Source organism: Macaca fascicularis, chromosome 20 (assembly GCF_037993035.2).
Source record: "Macaca fascicularis isolate 582-1 chromosome 20, T2T-MFA8v1.1".
Classification (NCBI taxonomy): Eukaryota; Metazoa; Chordata; class Mammalia; order Primates; family Cercopithecidae; genus Macaca; species Macaca fascicularis.
The window spans coordinates 15,516,734-15,532,409 of record NC_088394.1 but is presented as its reverse complement, the minus strand read 5'-3'; the positions used below and the strand labels follow the sequence as shown (position 1 = coordinate 15,532,409).

At 42.5% G+C, this 15,676-nt stretch overlaps 1 protein-coding gene across 1 annotated transcript in view; it reads right to left on the bottom strand.

The window, feature by feature from the left end:
- Positions 1 to 815: 815 nt before the first annotated feature.
- Positions 816 to 15,676, bottom strand: part of RRN3 (RRN3 homolog, RNA polymerase I transcription factor) — a 38,054-nt gene continuing 23,193 nt past the window's right edge. The window contains exons 11-18 of the mRNA XM_005591310.4: positions 15,444 to 15,582; positions 13,373 to 13,503; positions 11,564 to 11,694; positions 10,513 to 10,697; positions 8,643 to 8,751; positions 5,703 to 5,855; positions 4,005 to 4,092; positions 816 to 2,706 (exon numbers count right to left, since the gene is read on the bottom strand). Coding sequence (XP_005591367.3) covers positions 2,545 to 2,706; positions 4,005 to 4,092; positions 5,703 to 5,855; positions 8,643 to 8,751; positions 10,513 to 10,697; positions 11,564 to 11,694; positions 13,373 to 13,503; positions 15,444 to 15,582 — 1,098 coding nt within the window. The 3' untranslated portion in view covers positions 816 to 2,544. The remainder of the gene's footprint in view (positions 2,707 to 4,004; positions 4,093 to 5,702; positions 5,856 to 8,642; positions 8,752 to 10,512; positions 10,698 to 11,563; positions 11,695 to 13,372; positions 13,504 to 15,443; positions 15,583 to 15,676) is intronic.

Here is a 15,676-nt window from a genome sequence, read left to right as displayed (position 1 = left end):
GCCACCACGCCCGGCTAATGTTTTGTATTTTTAGCAGAGACGGGGTTTCACCGTGTTAGCCAGGATGGTCTCGAGCTCCTGACCTCGTGATCCGCCCGCCTCGGCCTCCCAAAGTGCTGGGATTACAGGCGTGAGCCATCACACCCAGCCGGAAGTTACCTTTAACCAAAAAAAGCTTCCCATGAAAGTGCTTCCTTTCTTACAAGAAAACAACGGCCATTAAATTGCACATGAATCGAATTATTAAAGCCTTACACTAGTATCTTATTCCCATTTTACAGTTTAATTAGCGCTCAGAGAGGTTAGGTAACTTGCTCAAGGTCAAACAGCTGGTTAGGAAAGGAAGCCCGTGGCAATCGGTAAGTTGACTTGTAAAAATTCAGCCACTTCTCATCAAGGAAGACCAAACCAGAGCACACAGACAAAAGGACAGACCCTGGAGACGCCTACAACTGATAGCTTGCTTTTTAGTGAAAGGGAAAATTCCCATTGTTGGCATGTAACTTATAAGGAGATTTTACAGTATTTTTCCCCATAGATGTCCCTTCAAAAGCCTGTAACTTTTTGCAAGAAGTGTCTCCTTCCCTTGGACCTGCTTAAGCCTCAATCACTCTTGGCTGGGTGTGATTAGGGAGAGTCGCGGGTACTTCATATGGTGCACATGGAAGCCATCCTAGGCCCGGCATCCAGGGAAGTTCATCGAGCTCCCTGCCACACCAGCACAATTTCTCCCTCTTCAACAGCATTGCCTCAGGAGTTTTCCACTGCAAAATGCTTTCATACATTAAATTAAAAAAAAAAACAAAACACAGCAATTGAAAGAACATGTATTGAGGTACCTCCTTTTATTGGTATAAGAATGGAAGTTCCAGATTAACCATGTCATTGTTTTATTTTCACCATGGATTTTTTTTCACAAACTCCTTTGAAATTAAACAGACTTATTTGTAAATGTCTTTCTACATTAAAACTACTTCCCAACCCACAAAGACCCCACTTACTATTAATTTCTGGGGAATTTCATTTACTCATTTTATCTAATATACAAAAATCCACATTTTACCAGCAGTTAAAAAGAGAACCTTAACGTTCTCAAATGACTTTCTACCAAGACCCGAAAAGAAAACCACCCATATCCAAAACTTTAAAGCAATAAAAATTTCTATTTTCCAAAAAAGTATTTACAGACTGAAATTCAAACTCTACATTTCCCTCAATGTAATTATACAAGTGCATACAAAGCCCTGGGAAAGAGGAAGTATTTCATTACAAAATATTATGATCAAGAAAATATTGCTTGCCTTTAAATAAATAGAAGTGGCAGAAAATAAATATGCTTAAAGATGGCCATTTTCACCAGTAAACAAAAATACACATGTAAGAAACAAAGTGAAAATGCTTGAGCTTCAAAATGACTCTAGCAGTGTTTTGCACAAATTTGTTATAAAGCGAGGTCTTCTGAAGACTTCCTCCATTTAGTCATAAAAATACAAAAAGAGGCTTTGAGAAGGATTTCACCAGGCCGAATCTACGATACGCACAGCCATCACATGAACACCGCACTAGGAACTTCCACCTACTGTTGTGAGCAAAACCGTAACATCAAATAATCTAAACAAATGTTCCTGTTTGAACAAAGAAATCTCAATAACCAACTGACGCAGATCAAAACCGACTCGATCTAATGGCTACCAAGGAGCATTTCTAGATCTAACGGGACGCTTGAGAGCCAAGGGGTCAAATACAATCTTGTGTGTTTTACACAAGCCCAGGCTCACTTTCAGTCCATGTGAATTACATCTACCTGGACCTCCATTTTTTGTCTTTTAAATCCATTTTTTCGCTGTGCCAAGGACATTACACGTCTGATTCTGTTTCCCTAAATCTTCTCTCTCTTCCCTATGGGCTTTTATTGGTCTCTGAAGTCCCTGGAGATCTCCTTCAGTGCCAGCTCCAACGCTGTGTCTCAGACCACGTCGCGCCAGCTCTCAGCTTTCCTTCTATCTTCTCTACACTCCCTTGAAATCCCAACAGACAAATGCCAATACAGCAGAAGGTGAACAATGTCGCCAAAATAAACACTTTCTAGTTAAAGTCTTTAAATAGCAGTTTTATCCTAGAGGATTCTTCACTGAAAGCTGATCAGCAAAATCCCAGGACCACGGACCTGACAAAACCCATGTCAGAACAGCGACCCGTGAAAACAGTCTGCTGCCTATTATTAGAAATTACCCGGTAACTGTGTCAAAAAGCTGTTAACACAAAAAATGTACATATTAAACAAGCAAATCCTTCCAAATGTATCATCAACCCCACTGTAAAATATTGCACATGACAGTCTTTTCATTTTGTCTGTAAGGGGAACAAAAAAAACCCACCTAGTCTTCAGATGCCTGACTCCGTCTAACCTGGCAGTGCCACAGCCGAGGCAGGCACTCGTTCTAGTTCAATGCCATCAATGCCCAATGGCACGAGCTGGGTGCTGAGGGCATGATGGGTGATGGGGAATCCCCAATGTCACATCTCAGTCACAAATCTCTGTGGTCAGAGGGGACTGGGTTGCATGTACAACATGGGTGGGGAGCCCACACTACTTGAAGGACTTCGGAAATGTGCATCGAAGGAGCTCGGTGTGATCCCAATCACGGTATCATTCTGGGGCACTTCACCTTTCAGAAAGTCATCATCTTCATCTTCCACTATCTCCTATAGAAACATCAGAAATCATCAGTAAGATCAGTGCTGAATGAAAAGCTTTCAACAATTCCTTCCTCAGGAAGGTGTTACGTCTGTAAAGATGGTGAAGAAAGTATCTTAATTTCAAAAGAAAGCCAGTGTAGTGGCACACGCCTGTAGCCCCAGCTACTCAGAAGGCTGAGGTGGGAGGACTGCTTCAGTTCAAGAGTGCCGAATAATCCAGCCTGGGCAACATAGCGGGACCATGTCTCTAAAAAAACAAACAAAACACAACAGAACAAAGCTCCCTCTGAGAAGCACTTCCTTCTTACCAACATACCCACATACTTGCTCATCATATGTTGTAATCATTTGTTTAAAGTCTGACTTGCAAATAGATTTGAAGCTCAGTGGGGACAGGAAACATGACGAGTCATTCTTGCCCAGTGTTAGAGCTCTCGTACCTAACACAATGTGAATGAATTACACACCCCTCAACAAACGCAAAACATAAAGAAAAAGATGAAATGACCTTTCCAATGGTTCCTTATTAAAAACAACAAAAAAGCCATCTTGAAGCTGCTTTTAACGCAAAAACAAATGTGCTCCCAAGCAACAGAGCAGCAAAATTCTTCATCACTGGATTCTAACTTTCCTCTCTAACTGTAACTGTCTCAGCTCCGCCTCATGTGACCTGGAGGGTATGTTGCAACCTGCATTTTCGCCACCCATCCATGAAGATCTATAAAACCAATGGAAACTGCTGGGGCAATTTTAACATGGGTCAACTGGAGATTGTTACTTGGTGAGCATGCGCAAGTAGCAAAGATCTAAATTTGGTCAGCTAATTTGTAATCAACCTTTGCTTCTCACATGTCAGTATGTGAGGTATCCCGTTTAAGCAATTTATCAAAAAAAGCCACAGACTGACTCTACATAACAACAAAACCTGGGTTTGGAATTTATAAAGGTAGAAGGAGTAATACATGGTTTCAGTGTGCTTTTTTAAAGAAAACAGGGTCTTGCTCTGTCACCCAGGCTGGAGTGCCGAGCCGCATTTACAGCTCACTACAGCCTTGACCTCTCACCTCAGCCTCCAGAGGAGCTGGGACTACAGGTGTGCACCACCACACCCAGCTAATTTAATATTTTTTTGTAGAAACAGGGTGTCACTGTGTTGCCCAGGCTGGTCTCAAGCAATCCTCTGGCCTTGACCCCCTAAAGTGCGGGAATTACACGCATGAGCGACTTGCCGCTTACTATCTGACTATGACCTGAAACCAGAAAGGAGATTCCGAGAGAGTGTGCTCAATAAATCACAAACTGACCTTTTTCATGGGTTTCTTGAATTCCTGTAGCTCTTCAGCACTCATATCTTCCCATATCTGATAAATAGGATCAATGAATTTCTTTGACCTGTCAACAAAGATCACATTTCAAAGTCAAGTTAAATACTTCAGCAGAAGTCAAAACTAGTTTGGATCTTTTCTCACAAGACCTATTACCCAAAACCAAGAAGTGAAAACTACAGCTCAAATAATTACATTAAATTATTACCAGGTGCGGTGGCTCACGCCCGTAATCCCAGCACTTTGGGAGGCCGAAGCAGGTGGATCACGAGGTCAGCAGATCGAGACCATCCTAGCTAACACGGTGAAACCCCGTCTCTACTAAAAATACAAAAAATTAGCCAGGCATGGTGGCAGGCGCCTATAGTCCCAGCTACTCGGGAGGCTGAGGCAGAATGGCATGAACCTGGGAGGCGGAGCTTGCAGTGAGCCGAGATCACGCCACTGCACTCCAGCCTGGGCGACAGAGCAAGACTCCATCTCAAAAAAACAAAACAAAACAAAAAAAAACCCTCTATGTAAATGCTGTAACTAATGTGGCTCTTTCTGTATAAGAGTTCATTCACTGACACCAATGGAGTATTGAACTACCGTTTTTCATCTTTCCATTTTCAAGTGAAATTGTTTCTAAACTTTACAAAGACTGACAAGTCAGTTATATGTAGTATATCCAAATGAAAATGAAACTAATATTCTGGAACTCTCTTATTTATATTTCTGTAGTAATTTGCTGAAAAGTAAGTCTAGGAAAAACAACTAATCTGGTTTCAGTCAACCAAGACTTCAGGGACCAGACAATCCCAGATGGTCATGATGCTGCTAGTTATTTTAGAAACCATAATAAGCAAAAATCCTGCTTCCTTATACAAGTGCCAAGTTAAGGCTGGCCCACTGGTTTTCTAGAATAATTTATCTACATAAATCGTGTTTTTTTTTGTTTTTTTTGTTTTGTTTTTTGAGACAGAGTCTCACTCTGTCGCCTAGGCTGGAGTGCAATGGCACAATCTCAGCTCACTGCAACCTCCACCGCCCGTGTTCAAGCAATTCTCCTGCCTCAGCCTCCCAAGTAGCTGGGATTACAGGCACCTGCCACCACGCCCGGCTAATTTTTGTATTTTTAGTAGAGACAGGGTTTCACCATCTTGGCTAGGCTGCTCTCGAACTCCTGACCTCAAGTGATCTGCCCGCCTCAGCCTCCCAAAGTGCTGGGATTACAAGCGTGAGCCATTGTGCCCAGCCAATCGTTTGTTTTTTGTTTATCCTGTGCAACAGAATGGGATGTGGTCTCTAGAGGAAGGAACAAGGCACTTGACAGAAAATTATGCAGCAAGAAAAGACAGCACCCTCCCCTATCCTGGCACTGTTATCCCCACAACCTTATATGTTTAAATAACAGTTTAAAGAAAAATAAAAAATAAAACAAAAACCCTTGGTATCAATCTGGCTCCTAGTGAGGCAAAGATCCACCCACTCTGGGGTGCCTGCGCCACTCAGCAAGTCCTGCTAGGCATCCTCCACTTTGGGCCTGTGAAATATTCGCAGGGAGACCACGAGACGCTCATCAACAGCGAGGAAGGGCCACTTCTGGCGAAGAGCCCTAAATCCCAATCTTGGGAAGAGCAAACATGTATCACATATAAATCCACCTCCTCCAGCGTCAAAGTTTAAAGTACCTACCTCTTCAGCACACAGGGATCAAAGGGGAAGAAGGTGTCCAGTGGGTTTGTGCAGGTCTGCACCGAGTCTCCTCCAGCGGTACTTCTAATGACTGGCAGCATCTGGCGATTGTTCCTCTCAATGATGGTGTAGCAGAAGACGAGCTGGTACTTACTGTGGAACAAAAAAACAACACAGACAGAGGCATTAACACGCTGGAGTGACTGTGCAGATGTGAGCTGCGTGTGACAACTGTACCCACCACAGAGAAACCGCTGAACATAACAAGTGCTAGTGAAAATAACAATATAAAGCAGAAAGTAACACTTTTAGGGTACCATTCTCTGGGTCTTCTATTTGCAAGTTTGCTACGGAGAAAGAAAATGTGGCTATCACTCAGAATGCAAAACTGGGCTTAGATTTTACTGAGTAATAGATATTACTCATTAAAAATAACTGTTTGCAAGGCAAAACTCTTAGATTACGTAACTACAGGTGTCTTTATTTTTACTGTTTGCAAAAGAAGTACAGGGTTGGTGGAAAAGGGATTCAGGAGTTACTCCGGAGGAAATAGCGGTTGGTGAAGAGACTTGCTGAAGAAGCCCCGAACAAGAAATAAGCCTTTACTGAAGGAGGAACATGGGGTTGACTAAGTCATGACCTCAGAAACAGGCTAGACATGCAGAGTGAGAACAGTTAAATGCACAGAAGAAAGCATAAAATCAAAAAGACAATTACGTTCTTAATTTTTCTGGTAGTTGTCTCTAAATGATTGAGCAACTTGAAAAATTATTTACTGGACAGCTTCTCCAAGATGAGGACTTAGATCTCGCTTCTGTCACTCTCCACCTCAGGTTCCCAGGTCACCATGGCAACTTCAAGCCACATACTTCGATTTCTGTCCTGTTAGCCGAGGCTCACGGCACTTGACCCCTCCTCCTGGTGGAGGCCACATCAGCAAAACCACACTGGAGGGTGGCTTGCACTATCAGGTCAAGTTGAAGATCTGCATCTCCTACAACCCTGCAGCTGATCGCACTTCCGGGTGTGTGACAAGGAAGCATGTGTCCACACACAAGGACACACACACAGGAATGTTCCTGAGCACTAAAACACGAACACAGCCAGCCGGGCACGGTGGCTCACACCTGTAATCCCAGCACTTTGGGAGGCTAAGGCAGGCGGTTCACTTGAGCTCAGGAGTTTGAGACCAGCCTGGTCAACATGGTGAAACCCCATCTCTACTAAAAATACAAAAATTAGCTGGATGTGGTGGCAGGTGCCTGTAGACGCAGCTACTCGGGAGGCTGAGGCATGAGAACTGCATGAGCCTGGGAGGCGGTGCTTGTAGTGAGCTAAGATCACGCCACTGCACTCCAGTCTGGGTGACAAAGCAAGACCTTGTCTCGGGAAAAAAAAAAAAGACAAAAACTAACAAATGAAATCCCAACAAAGACTCAATAAAAAAGATTCCCAGAACATAACACAGCAGTTAAAATCAAAATAAAGCTTTGTGGCAATATGGTTCAATCTCAAAACCATCAAGCAAGCAAAAGCAACAGCCGCAGAACAGCACACACCTTTATTTACAATATCTGTACCTAGGCAGAGACCTTTATTTCATTCCCCTGCTCTCAGCCTCACATGGCAGCACACTCTGTACCTCTAATGCGCATGCCAACCCCAAATCGACAGCCCCTGCACCAGCTGGTTCACAAATGCAGTCCTCTGTCCCCACCCCGAGAATATACTAGGGCAGCGGCCTCTGCTTGCTTCATCCGTCCTCACTCTTTGAGCTGCCCACCATCTTAACCAACGTGCTGAAGCCTCCAGCCACCCACTGCTGCTGCTTGCTGGTCTCTCGATGCCTTTTCCTAACCCTCCACTATCACTGAGATCTCAGAAGAGAGCCCACCTTGAACCAGACGCCTAGCAAAGGAGAACTAAAGAGGCTGAAGGAGCTCAGCAAGCTGCTGGCTCTTACCTGTTGAAGATTATAGGCTATGATCCGGCCTGAATATCCTCATTAAATATTCAATTCTCCAATTTGCTTTCTCCATAAAGCAGAATAACTTAGTGAAAGCTTACGAAGGAGCCAGACTACATTAAAATCTGTGCCGCCAGTCTAGCTCTATGACTTCAGGTTAAGTGATGTCACCTCTCTGTACCTCCACCTCCCCATTGATAAACAGGGTTTCATCCTACAGGGTTGAGGATCAAATGAGTTCTACGTAAAGTGCTGAGAACTGCCTGGCACAGAGGAAAGGCTATGAATTAACCATAGCTACCAGACCTGAGAGAACAGTACTCTCTAAACCAATCTCTTACTGGTCAACATTTGCCTCACGTCCAGTTTATTTCTGTTACTATTACAGGAGTCACTCTAATAAGCATCTATGGCTTTGCCCCTCTCAGCTTACTGGCTGCCTTACTTATTTCAAAGTGCCTAGGCTTCTGCTGAATTATGCCCTTTGGATAAGAAGTAGCAGCAATTTCCAATGCCATTAAAGTACAAAAACAATAGCTGTATTACAATATTTCCTGCAAGGACTGGGTTGTTTTTGTTTAAGAGACAGGGCCTCATTCTGGAGCCCAGACTGGAGTGCAGTGGTATAATCATGGCTCACGGCATCCTTGACCTCCTGGGATCAAGTGATCCTCCTACCTCAGTTTCCTGAGTAGTGGGGACTACAGGCACAGGCCACCACACCCAGCTAATTTTTTAAAATGTTTTGTAGAGACAGGGTCTCACGATGTTGCTCAGGCTGGTCTTTAACTTCTGGCCTCAAGCAATCCTCCCACCTCAGCCTCCCAAAATGTTGAGATTATAGGTGTCAGCCACCACGCCTGGCCTTTTATAATGTTACTAATTTCACAGAAATTTAACAGACTCTTACAATACTAGATAAACATAAATAAAAATATTTTAAATAACTCCCATCAAGAAAGTAAATAACTTACTTTGTGATTGCAGCAAAAAAGTTAACCACTGAGGGCAGGCAAACCTTCAGGGGATTTAGCTGGCTCATCACTATCCGCTCAAAATTCAGACTCTGAAGATACCGCAAACCTTTGGTTAAAAAAAAAAATTTTTTTAGAGGTACAAATGTAAGTGAAAAGTGTAAGATATCTTTAATAGCACAAATTATCACACATTAAAAAAAAAAACTTAATTATTTGCAGAAATGCTTTAAATAAAGGTCCATGCAGATAATCACACAGTGTATGGCCCAGAAGAGTATCACTAGGCTAACCACATTCATTGATCACCAAGGCAGCTTCTCTAAAGAAAACTCAGGAAGTAGCAGGCTGTAAGATTCCATGACAACTGGAAGTTCACACGTTTGTAAGCTCAGTATATGCTGAGTTAATACAGAGGGGAAAAACACCTTGTGATTTGGTTTCAGCTAACGATCATGACAGGCAACAAAACAAAACAACAATTTGATTCTAGCTTGCACGTCTCATTAGTGAAGCTGAGCGCTGTTTTCAGGTACACAGTAGTCATTTGTAGTTTTTTTTGTTTTTTTTTTTTTCCAAACAAGAGAACTCCAAATGTGCCTTCTACCTCAACAGAAGGCAAATTTAGACAGAAACCACTTTCTTAATGAATATAATTCTCTCCTACGTGAGTAAAAGAAAGACATCACATTTATTTTAACAGGCAAGCTGACCAACTTGTACTTAAGTGTATTTTCTCAGGAGTTTCTTTGATGCATATTTTGATAAAAATTACCTAAATGGGATGTCACAGCTTACAAAAACAAGATCTTCAATTCAGATTCCTGGCATTAATTTATACGAAGAAAAGCAGAGCTTATATTTACTAACCTTGTGATAAAACCTCATCCGACTAGTTCATACAACATCTTTTCAGAAGCATGTAGAATGTAGGTAAATATATATAATGCAACACATACAACTTTCAGTTTAGAGCTCTGGCTGTTAACCCAAGGAGACTATGTCCGCCGCAGAGGACACATGGCAATTTTGGGAGATAGTTTTAGTTGTCACAGCTGGGGGTGGTCGGGGACTGCTGTTGGCAGCTAGTAGGCAGAGGCTGTTAAACATCCTACAGTGCAGAGGACAACCCCCGACGATGAAGGATGATGCACCCAAATGTCAATCGTGTGAGGTTGAGGGACCTCGCTTGAGAGGAAGTGGCCCACAAAACCATGTGAATTATTCATAAACATAAACAGAACAATTTACAATGACTTATAAACACTGTTCTTGGAGACTCTCTTCAACTAAAATACACTAATCTAGTAAGTTCCAACTGACAGATTTGAATTATAAGTAACTATTAGAAATTAGCAAAGCAATACTGGTGAATTAAGTCTCAAGGCTTCAGGCAGAGTTTAATCTATATAAACCCAAACTTTAGGCTCAGCTGAACCTGCCTTCAGTTTTCTAATCCTGCCAATAACCATGTGATCTTGGGAAAATGACTCCCCTGTGCTTTGGTGCTGTCTGTAAAGGGAGAACACCTGCCATTTACTGGGCTGTTACAAGGACAACAAAGAGAAGGTGCATCCACCTGAAGCTTTGTACAGGGCGCTGGCACAGCCCAGGGCTCAGCCTCACCTCTGCAGACATCTTCACATTTTAAACCTTCAAAAGCAGAAACCTCTTTCTTAACCTCAAATCCATCTTAAGGGGTTTGCAGGGGCCTATGAGCTGCTTGAAATGATTATTAAAAGTTTGAGTGTACATGCAGTTTTCTGAATCCAGAGTTTTTAATAAAAATCTCAAAAAAGTAAAGAATCACCATTCTAAAGGGTGACAAGAACCCAAGGAAAATCCAGTCCCGCACTCCCACAACACCGACCTTCTTTCAGGTTTCCGCTCAAAAGCTGCTTGTGTCTGAAAACAAAGGTGTAGAACACAGCTTGGCAGGCTGAGTAAAATGGACCATGGAGAGCAACATCGCAGAATGCCTTTGTTCCTGAATCCTGGTTATTAAGGTATATGTGCAGCCAGTTAACCAAAAGATCTAGGCACGATTTTACAGTACTAGAGAAAAGAAAAATTCAAGTCAACTTCATATTTCATAAAAAAACCAGAAAACATAAAAACACACAACTGCCTTTCATTACAAACCACGCTAAGTTCATATGTTTCTTTAAATAATACCCATGGGCACAGAGGAAAAGCAAAGAAAGGAAGGATATGGATGGGTGCGTAGGAAGACAAGCTTCCAATTACAAGGCAGAGCAGCTCTGACCTTCTAGGAACAGGTGAGCCCCTAAGGACGTCCCAAGGGATGGAAAGCAGGTTCTCCTAACCATCTCAAAGGCACCCTCTTAGGGTGACTGGCCAAACAGGACACGTTCACCAACATCTCCCAAAAGAAAGACAGTCTGGTGGACTTCAGTATTCCCTGATGCATCCTAGTCAAGTCCTATGGTCAATAATTTTGTGGTTGGGGAAGGGTTTCAACAGCATCCTTGTCCAAAGATATCTTCATGGGCCACTGGAAGAAACTGGCCTTCTAGATAGGTCTATTACCTTTAAAAGGGTTTTTCTTCAGCTTTAACAGATACAATAGATTCAGAACGCAAATGAAAAAATGATAAACCTACAAAAAGAATCAAAACAGTATACAACACTGTTCTCTATCCACAAAAACAAACGGATCTTTAAGTGCAACCACACAGAAGAGATGACAAAAGCCTTACATACGGGGTTTTATATATAAAAAAAGGAGACACTTTATTCTAAAATCACTGCTTAGAAATATAAACATCTTGCACAGAGTAGGAATTTTATTCACTTTAAAAACATACCCAAAAAAACGGGAGATACTTCTGACTTGAGACAATGCTATACTCTTTTTAAAGCATGATATTAAAAAGTACTTGGAAAATTAGGCTACTTACATAAGAGGAATAAATTTAGCTCTTGCCAAAAAGCTTCCAATATAATTTCCAGCAGCCTGCCTGATGATGGCAGGATTACTTGGATCCTGCAATTTTTTCCAGAGATGTTCCAAAAATGCCTCTGCGAATCCCTATAAAAAGAGAGGGTGTCGGTGTGATCTTTTTTAATGCCTAAGATAATCTGGCTATCAAAATCCTAAGATTTTTACTTCACCAATGTAGGAAAAAGTTCTAGTATGTCATGGTCTTCATTTTTTAAACATATTGAGAAAATAACATTAAAAACAAAAGGCATCTCAGGTGTTAATTCAATGGATCCCAAACCTAGCTAAGCATCAAAATCAACCTGGTGCCAGGCGCACTGGCTCACACCTGTAATCCCAGCACTGTGGGAGGCCGAGGCGGGTGGATCACCAAGGTCAGGAGTTCGAGACCAGCCTGGCCAACCTGGAGAAACCCTGTCTCTACTAAGAATACAAAAATTAGCCAGGCATGGTGGCAGGTGCTTGTAATTCCAGCTACTAGGGAGGCTGAGGCAGGATAATCACTTGAACCCAGGAGGCAGAGGTTGCAGTGAGCCGAGATCATGCCACTGCACTCCAGCCTGGGTGACAGACTGAGACCCCGTTTTAAAACAAAACAAAACAAAATAAAAACAACAACAAAAAAATTCAACCTGGGAGGTACAAATTCAATAGGTTTGTGACAGGGCTTTGGAATCTGCGTATTATAAAAGCTCTTTAAGTGATTCCAACGTCAGCCAGAACTGGTGATCAACAATAACCCACATCCCACGGAGCTCCACACGGGCACTCCTGTGAGTGCAAAGCTCCCTTCCAGTCTCTGCACACACTGAACTCAACCATGAACGGAAACACGGACTAATGTACAGCTGGTATTTCAGTAATTCCGCCAATGATGGAAAAAAACAGACACAGCTTCTCACCAAAGGGTGTAACTTCCAACTTCTCCTAAATAGCGCCGTTCTAAAGCTAGGCGCGCTCATGTGGGCAGACAGAATTCAACCTCCTTTCCCATGACCAACACTCTCCCGACCTCTAGGAAGCCACAAAACCACCGCAGAGAAGGAAAAGCTTTCTATATTCTTTCCCCCACCAAAAAAAAAAAAAAAAAAAAGCCACAGCCTAAAGTTTTTAAAATTCTAGATTAATAAATTGGTTTGGGCTATTCTTTCCAACTTAACCCTTGGGAAGAATGAAGGAAATACAGTTAATTACCCCACGAGATTTTAATAGAGAAAGGCTTAAGGGAAGAGCACCACCTAGCGACCAAAAGGCAGGATGACATTTTCGGAGCACCTAGCTGGGCTGGCAGGAAGCAATCTGTTTTCTCTCCAAGTGTACCAGGAAGGGAATGTGGGCCAGGCACAGTGGTTCACACCTGTAATCCCAATGCTTTAGGGGAGCAGGAGGCGGGCAGATCACTTGCGGTCAGGAGTTCCAGACCAGCCTGGCCAACATGATGAAACCCCGCCTCTACTAAAAATACAAAAATTAGCCAGGTGTGGTAACCTGTGGTCCCAGCTACTCAAGAGGGTAAGGCCTGAGAGTCTTCTGAGCCCAAGAGGCAGAGGTTGCAGCAGTGGGCAGCAGAGCAAGACTGTGTCTCAAAAAAGACAGGAAGAAAACAAAAAAAGAAAAGAGTATGCAATTTTATTAAGCAGACTAGCAAGTAAGCTCAAGGAAAAGAATTATTTACTTCATGGTCTTCATCCACCCCAGTTTTTAAGGAAAAACTTCGGGCAAAAACAAAATAAGCTAAGATAATGTTAATCACATTTTTACTCACCAATTTGAAACTACAGAGGTAAAACATGAAAAACTGCACATGGCAGGAGGCATGGGTGGGCAACAGGAGTTTGTCAAAGATGTTTATCAGGTCGCGATACAGATCCTTTGTTTTGCTGTTATCAACCTTACCTACGGAGAAAATTTGGCATCTCAGTTTTTATAAAGGCATATTTTCAAGTTTCATCTGCCAGATTTTTCATAAAGAACACAACACCATTAAAAAACATCATCCAGCCAGGCACAGTGGCTCCTGCCTGCAATCCCAGCACTTTGGCAGGCCAAAGTGGAATGGAGCCCAGGAGTTCAAGGGCAGCCTGGGCAACATAGTGAGGCTCTGTCTCTACAAAAAATCAAAAAATTATGGTGGCATGCCTGTGATCCCAGCTACGTGGGAGGCTGAGGCAGATGAACCGCTTGAGCCCAGGAGGTCAAGGCTGCACTAAGCCATGTTTGTGCCACCACTGCATTCCAGCCTGCGTTACAGAGTAAGACCGTGTCTATTAAAGAAAAAAAAAAGAAAGACATTATCCATTAAAATATGATGAAAACAAAATGCTACTTTTAGTTTGCACAGATTTTCCTCTGAGTATAATAATCTAACACCTGCAAGGAAGCAGGTCCTCACCTCACACACTGTGGCAAGGTCAGAAATGCAAACCCTTCTGAAGGGCAATTCTACAATTCATGTAGCAAAAGATCTCTGATCCAATCATTTTATTGCTAGTAAACAACTGAATATAATGGCACAAGGATGTTCATTATAACTGTTACTTATAACGGTGAAAACAGTGAGACAGTTAAACCCATGTGATCAATAACATTCATTATTAAATTTTTTTTTTTTGAGATGGGGTCTTGTTATCTTGCCTAGGCTAGTTAGTCTTGAACTCCTGGCCTCAGGTGATCCTCCCCACTTGGCCTAAGCGCTGGGATTCAATAACAATTATTTTAATAACAGACAATGATATGAGAAAATGTTCACCTTCAGCATCCATGTAAAGGGCAGATTACAAAACATTTATGTTTAGTGTGACCCCCAAATCCACTAAAAAATTCACTACATATACACACGCTAACAGAAAAGGGGAAAAACGTCAAACTTTAAAATGCTCATAATGGTTTTCTGTATAGAAGAAATGTGGCCATTTAAATCGTTTTTTTTTTTTTTTGAGACGGAGTCTCGCTCTGTCGCCCAGACTGGAGTGCAGTGGCGCGATCTCGGCTCACTGCAAGCTCCGCCTCCCGGGTTCACGCCATTCTCCTGCCTCAGCCTCCGGAGTAGCTGGGACTACAGGCGCCCGCCACCACGCCCGGCTAATTTCTTTTTGTATTTTTAGTAGAGACGGGGTTTCACCGTGTTAGCCAGGATGGTCTCGATCTCCTGACCTCGTGATCCGCCCGCCTCGGCCTCCCAAAGTGCTGGGATTACAGGCTTGAGCCACCGCGCCCGGCCTTAAATCGTTTTTATCCTTTCACGTAGTTTCCACATTTTCTCTAATCAACATGTATTATTTTCATAACAGCAAAACCGTTAAAATAGTAATGCAGTCAATTCAGATTCCAGTTCTATTATTCTGACTCACCGAGCTCATCTTAAATCTTAGCAATGTGAATGGGAAAAAATTCTGTTTTCGCATGGCAAAGCCTTTAAAGTTCCATGAAGGCAAGAAGCACACATAGTACTAACACTGGCACAACAATGGTGCCAGGCAAAGACCCTCTAAACTCAATACGTAACAGAACACCATATATTAGTGCCCTCTACACCATTCTTAAATGCATTCAGCAACCTGAGCGTAATTTGATCTAAAACTGGCCAAACTCTATAATCTTTCAATACAACAATCAGTGAAAAGACGGAAGACAAATATAACTCAGCTGGAATCCCAGTCCCATTTTCAAGCTACGTGACTGGCAAGTAACTTGACCTCTTTAACCCATCTTAAACTCATACTCAATAGATATTTTTACAGGATTTTTATTAGTACTAGAGATAATGGATGGAAAATGACCAGCACAAAGCCAGGTACACTGCAGGTGTTCAATAAACAGTAGCTAGTGTGATTTACCATCTACATAGCAGACATCCTTCATGTAGGACAAAACCAAAGACATCAGGATGTCCAGGCGCTCGGCTACAGGATGCACCATCTGGTCGAGCCGTGCAGGACCAGCCTTTGTGTCATGTTCAGTTTCTTCATCTTCATCCTTTGAAGACAAAAAGTAAATACTAACATTAAAAAATTCAATGTGGGCCGGGCGCGGTGGCTCATGCCTGTAATCCCAGCACTTTGGGAGGCCG